Source organism: Papaver somniferum, chromosome 8 (assembly GCF_003573695.1).
Source record: "Papaver somniferum cultivar HN1 chromosome 8, ASM357369v1, whole genome shotgun sequence".
Taxonomy (NCBI): domain Eukaryota; kingdom Viridiplantae; phylum Streptophyta; class Magnoliopsida; order Ranunculales; family Papaveraceae; genus Papaver; species Papaver somniferum.
The window spans coordinates 136,061,492-136,067,016 of NC_039365.1; the positions used below are offsets into that span (position 1 = coordinate 136,061,492).

General features: G+C 38.7%; 1 protein-coding gene across 2 annotated transcripts; it reads right to left on the reverse strand.

The window, feature by feature from the left end:
• Positions 1-1,260: 1,260 nt before the first annotated feature.
• Positions 1,261-4,809, reverse strand: LOC113303151 (serine/threonine-protein kinase BRI1-like 2). Of its 2 annotated transcripts, XM_026552152.1 has the most exons (2): positions 3,545-4,809; positions 1,261-3,472 (listed from the first exon to the last, which is right to left on the reverse strand). In XM_026552152.1, the coding sequence occupies exons 1-2, from the start codon at positions 4,722-4,724 to the stop codon at positions 1,332-1,334; spliced, it is 3,321 nt and encodes a 1,106-aa protein (XP_026407937.1). In that variant the 5' UTR covers positions 4,725-4,809; the 3' UTR covers positions 1,261-1,331. The 2 variants fall into 2 exon arrangements, with proteins under 2 accessions (XP_026407937.1, XP_026407936.1); XM_026552151.1 differs by having other exon boundaries at positions 1,261-4,809.
• Positions 4,810-5,525: the final 716 nt, after the last annotated feature.

Consider the following 5,525-nt stretch of genomic DNA (forward strand, 5'->3'; position numbering starts at 1 on the left):
TAACTTGTCCTCCACTTCAAATAACTTCACATACTCGTATTTGCTGTTTGCCATTTTTATACAAAGTCACCAAATTTCAAACTTGAAACTTCTTGTCCCACTCTGAGGAGAAAATAATATTAATGCAGATTTAAAGGGCAGAATCTTTTAAGTCCATTAAAATAGTCAGCATCAAATTTTAAAACTATTCCAAAACTCAAACGCAGTGGGATCACTTAAACTGTAAATGATCCAAAAACACCTATTTGTGAGAACTAAGAATGAGATAAAAACAAGACATATGCGTTCAAGTCGTCTTTAGTGGACATATTTATCAAACAGTTAGAGTCCAAAGTACACGATAAAAACAATGTAGAGAAATATGTATTCCTAAATTCCAAAAATAATGGGGGCACACTATTTCTTAAATCATGATAGTAACATCAAGCATTTAACTCCAATGGTGTAAGAAGTCTTACCACTTGAGGTGTACAAGTATTCCAAGCAAACTTCTTTTTCTTCAAAATTGTCAACCTCTGGTACTGAAACCCCGAAACGGACAGATGAAAGCTCCCCCCACCCTCAAAATTGTCACCTGCTAGCACAAAGTATAACTATTTCTGGTTTCACAAACAGGAACAAGAGAAACCCTTCCACTTTTACGAAAACCCTAATTTTTGGGTGCCACTTCTCCTTTGCAACATTTTTCTGCTTACCGGCCACGACACGCAGCATATATCCTCTCCAGGAACAATTTCAAGCTTGTGCACAGCTCATCAAAAGACGAAAAACCCCTTAGCCAAAACCGTAATACCATAAGATATCCCCAAACGGTAGTGCTCAAGATTTTTAAAAATCATAATTCAGCCAAAAAAAAAAAAATGTTCTTGTTTAATTCTTGCGAAAGCTGCTCTAGGTACAACATCTTCGCGTATTGCGGGTTTATATATTGATGGAACTGGTCACTCTCAGACTCTGTAACACTTTATTGAGTTGGTGAGACTTGAAAAAACGAAAAAGATATGAATTAGGGGCCTCTTACAAAAGCATACATATTAAAAAAATCTAAGCTACATACTAACAATCTGAGCAATCAATAGGTTATTGCCATTACACTGAAGTCTATATGAAAATCTTTTGCAGTTTACACAGTTCGAATTTAACCAGTTTGGACTTCTTCTCATGGAGGGTTTTGGTTGCGGTAAGATCTATCCGTGCAGCAAAATGGTCTTTGCCGTCTGGTACTTCTAACCAACTTGAATAAAGTAGCTAGTCCGAAAATAAACTTCAAATTAGTAACCAACATGAATTCAGAAAAAACCTTTATCAAACACTGTTACTTTCACCCACAACTACACAACCAACTCCCTCAACATGTTGACAACCTGCAAAGTGTTAGGCCGCTTTGAAGGAAAATCTTCAACGCACTGCATGGTTATCTCTAAAAACCTGATCATCTCTTTAGCTTCCCCTGTTTGATAATCGACACAACTTTCCGTGTTTGGTGGTAGCAACTCTTGATCAATCACTTCTCTTCCACTCCCTTCTCGCACTTTCATCTTAACCCACCCGACTAAATTTGTATCCCCATAGTCATCCTTATCTGTCGGCCTTCTCCCTGTCAAGAGTTCCAATAGTACCACTCCAAAAGAGTAGACGTCTCCTTTAGCGGTGCACCTAAAGCTCTGATAATACTCAGGTGGGACGTACCCAGGTGTGCCTGCAAGTGTGCTCACACTTAAATGCGTGTCGAGTGCACTTACTAGCCTCGCCATTCCAAAATCTGATACTCGAGCTTCCAAGTCATGGTCTAGAAGTACATTGCTCGACTTCATGTCACGGTGTATGATGTGAGGGATACAATTGTGGTGTAAAAAGCATAGTCCTTTGGCTGCTCCTCGTGCAATTTTCTTCCTTTCCTCCCAGGATAATCTCCGTCCTTCACCTGTCTTTGTCCTCCCATGAAGCATCTCTTCGAGGCTTCCAAACTCCATGAACTCGTACACAAGAAGCCTCTCCTCCCCAATTTTGCAATAGCCCAATAGAGGGACAAGGTTCTTGTGCTTGATTTTTCCTAGTGTTTCCATTTCAGCCATGAACTCTCGGTCTCCTTGGCAACTTAAGCGTATAAGTTTCTTAATTGCAACTGTTGGACCATCTTTTAATGTGGCTTTAAACACTTCACCAAATCCACCACACCCAATTAAGCTTGCCGCCGAAAACCCATTTGTAGCTTCGATGAGTTGTGAGAATTTGAGCTTTTTCAGTTGCAGTTGGAAAGTTGCTACATTGATACTCAACGGTTCCTTCTCCTTGTCTATTTTCCATGTTGTTGCTGCATGTGAATCTTGTAAGCTGCTAATCATTTTCACTTCTTCAGCCTCTTTACGTCTTGCTCGCATTGCGATTGCCCATACTATCAAAATACATACTGAGGCAACTGAAACAAGAACTCCCAAGACAATACTATTAGCCCATGAAGCCGCTGTCGGTTTTCCACTTCCTTTTCTGTCGTCCATAAAGGGCGTTGTAGGTGCATTTTCAGATTGACATGGAGGGAGGGGAACCCCACAGAGCCCCGGATTGTTTGCATACTGACTTGCAGGAAGAGTGCTAAGCTGTCCCCTGGACGGAATCGTACCAGATAATCTGTTGTTAGACAGATCAATCTGTACCAAAAACGAAAGGTTTTCGAATGATTCCGGGATTGGACCTTGTAAATCGTTGTGAGATGCATCAAAAACACCAAGATTGGTGAGTTGACCGAAATTTGCAGGGATTTCTCCTGAAAGATTGTTATGTGCCAAATCTAACACTTGTAAGGCCGACATGTCTCCAAATTCTTCAGGGATTTTCCCCCAGAGCTGGTTGTAAGAAAGATCTATGTATTCTATTGTTTGATAAAGAGTCCACATACTCAAGATAGCTCCTGAATATAGTCTAGTGAAATCACACGACTTCAAAGTTGGCACCTCCAGAAGTCTCTCCGGTCGAATTCCTGCAAATTCAAGCAAACCTCCTACTCCTGTACACGAGTTCCCCACATTTCGCACAAATGCTGCTGTATTACCAGAGAGGATTCCACTCAACGACTTTGCACCAAGTTGTCGACCGAGTCTCGGTGGTATCTCGCCGCTAAGCTTGTTCGTGTTCAAATCCAACCAAAGCAAACTGGTGCAGTTCATCAGCTCTTTAGGAATCTCACCACTCAAGCTATTGTTAGCTAATTGAAGAACAGCTAACCTTGAGAGCAGCCCAAATTCGGGAGGAATAGGACCAGTAAGTCCATTACTTGTGAGAGAAACCCATTCAAGATTTGTTGAATTCAGTAGTTGAGTAGGAATTTCACCACTAAGGAGGTTATTATTGAGAATGAGATTCTTAAGTTTCCAGCAAGCCCCTAATTCTGCAGGAATTTGGCCACTTAAAGAATTGAACCAGGCCATTAACTGCTCAAGATTCTCAAGCTTTCCAAACTCCTTAGGAATAGGACCTGTTAGATAATTAATACTGAAATCAATGGTCTTTAGCTGAGAACAGGAAGAAAGATCAGAAGGAATGTCACCTGTCAGAAGATTATCAGGGAACCTTAGTTCTTCAAGTGATTCAGCACCAGGACAGACACCATGAGGAAGATTTCCAGAGAGCTTATTTGAGCTAAAATCAACAATTCTTAATCTTTTGCATAGTGAGATAGAAACAGGAAATGACCCAGAGATGAAGTTATTGCTCAATAACAAGCTATCTAATGAACCCAAACCGGAAAGTATTGAATCTGGGAATGAACCTGATATATTGTTATTCGCCAAATCAATAACTTGAAGCCAAGAACAAGAAGACAATGAAGTAGGAATTGAACCTGAAAGATTGTTATTTGCCAGACCAAGTTGTTGAAGTGAATCACAAAGACCACCCAGTTCAGAAGGAATTGACCCCATGAGTTGATTGTGAGATATATCTAACCTCTGTAAACTGTTAAGTTCACTAACAGACTTAGGTATCTCTCCTGTAATCATATTGAATGATAAATTCAAAGTGTTAAGGTTTCTACATTTGGATATGGAGGAAGGAACAGCACCCATTAAATGGTTTCCTGATAAATCAAGATGCAACAAACCAGAGCAAGGAATTCTTTCAAAGTTTAGACCTGAAATTGATCCTGTCAGATTGTTATAAGAAAGATCAAGATGTTGTAACTTAAATGAATTTTCTAAAAGGTTTTCAGGAATGGAACTAGTTAGATTATTGTGAGAGAGATTTATATATACAAAATTTGGATGCTTGGAGAAAAAGCTAGGAGGGATTAAACCAGCTAATCCAGTAAACGAAAGATCGAGCTGTTTCAATCCAGGTGGAAGAAATGGAAGTGAAGAAGATGAATTCAAAGCAAATGAGTTCATGGAGAGATTAAGAACAGATAACATGCTTAAAGATGTAAATGGGTAAAATGAGATAATACCAACAAGATTACTCTTGCTAAGATCAAGCTGAGTAACTCTTCCAAGAGTACAATTAACTCCATGCCAGTTACATGGATTTCTATTGAGTTGCCAACTTGATAAAACTTCATTTGGATCTTTATGAATCATTTTTTTGAATAGAAGAAGAGCTTCACCGTCTGTTTTAGTTGTAGTAGTAACAGAAAATGTCTCTGTTGAAGAATTTAAAGGTGATTGAAATACTAATATTACCATGAAGAGAATACTTACTCTTAGAGAGAGGAAAAGCTGTAATGGCTTCTCCATGATAGAGAACCAGAGCTTGGTAAACAACACAGATCAGAGAGATAGAGATAGAAAGAGAAGGAGAGAATGCTTATTATTATTATGATGAATGTTTCTTCCAGTTAGCAAAGAAAAACACAGAGAGATAAATAAGAGTAAAGTTTTAGTAAAAAGAAGTTATGTAATTCATTACTTTGCTTTGCCTTTCTCTAGTTTTTTTTTTTTTTTTAAAGTGGAAAGGAGGGAAAGTGAAAGAAATACATTTGAGGTAGAGAAAAAAAAATACTCGACTCATTTATGCTGGTGCAGTGGTGCTCTCCAGTTCTTTGTTGGAGTACCGAGTCTAGTGACACCAATGATAGAGAGATTCTCCTGATTGGTGTTGGTTTCTCGAAAAACCGCATCAATTATCTACTCAAAAACTGTCCAAGACTCCAATGACACCAAAAGATTGTTTTTGTTGGGTCTTATGGCATGGGGTTTTATAAAATCAAAATCAAAACGGTTTGTTATGGAATAAAAATGAAAAGGTTCCATTCGTCGTGGTTATTAGGGACTTGCGGTTTGACTCACTTTATCTTTTCCGGGATTGTGTAAACTCCATACAGAAGTACCACAACAGATACAATTATTTATACTGGTTCTTAAAGCACAACGTCAATAACAATGATTATCATCCTCTTTTTCGCATGTTTAAACATTAAAGTAGTCAAAAGCTACAGTTGATCACTTGATCTCACTCTCTCATTCGCATTCATATTGCATAAAGTGTAGGATATTAGAGATACCGTGGAATGAGGAATGTATACGAATTCTACTTCA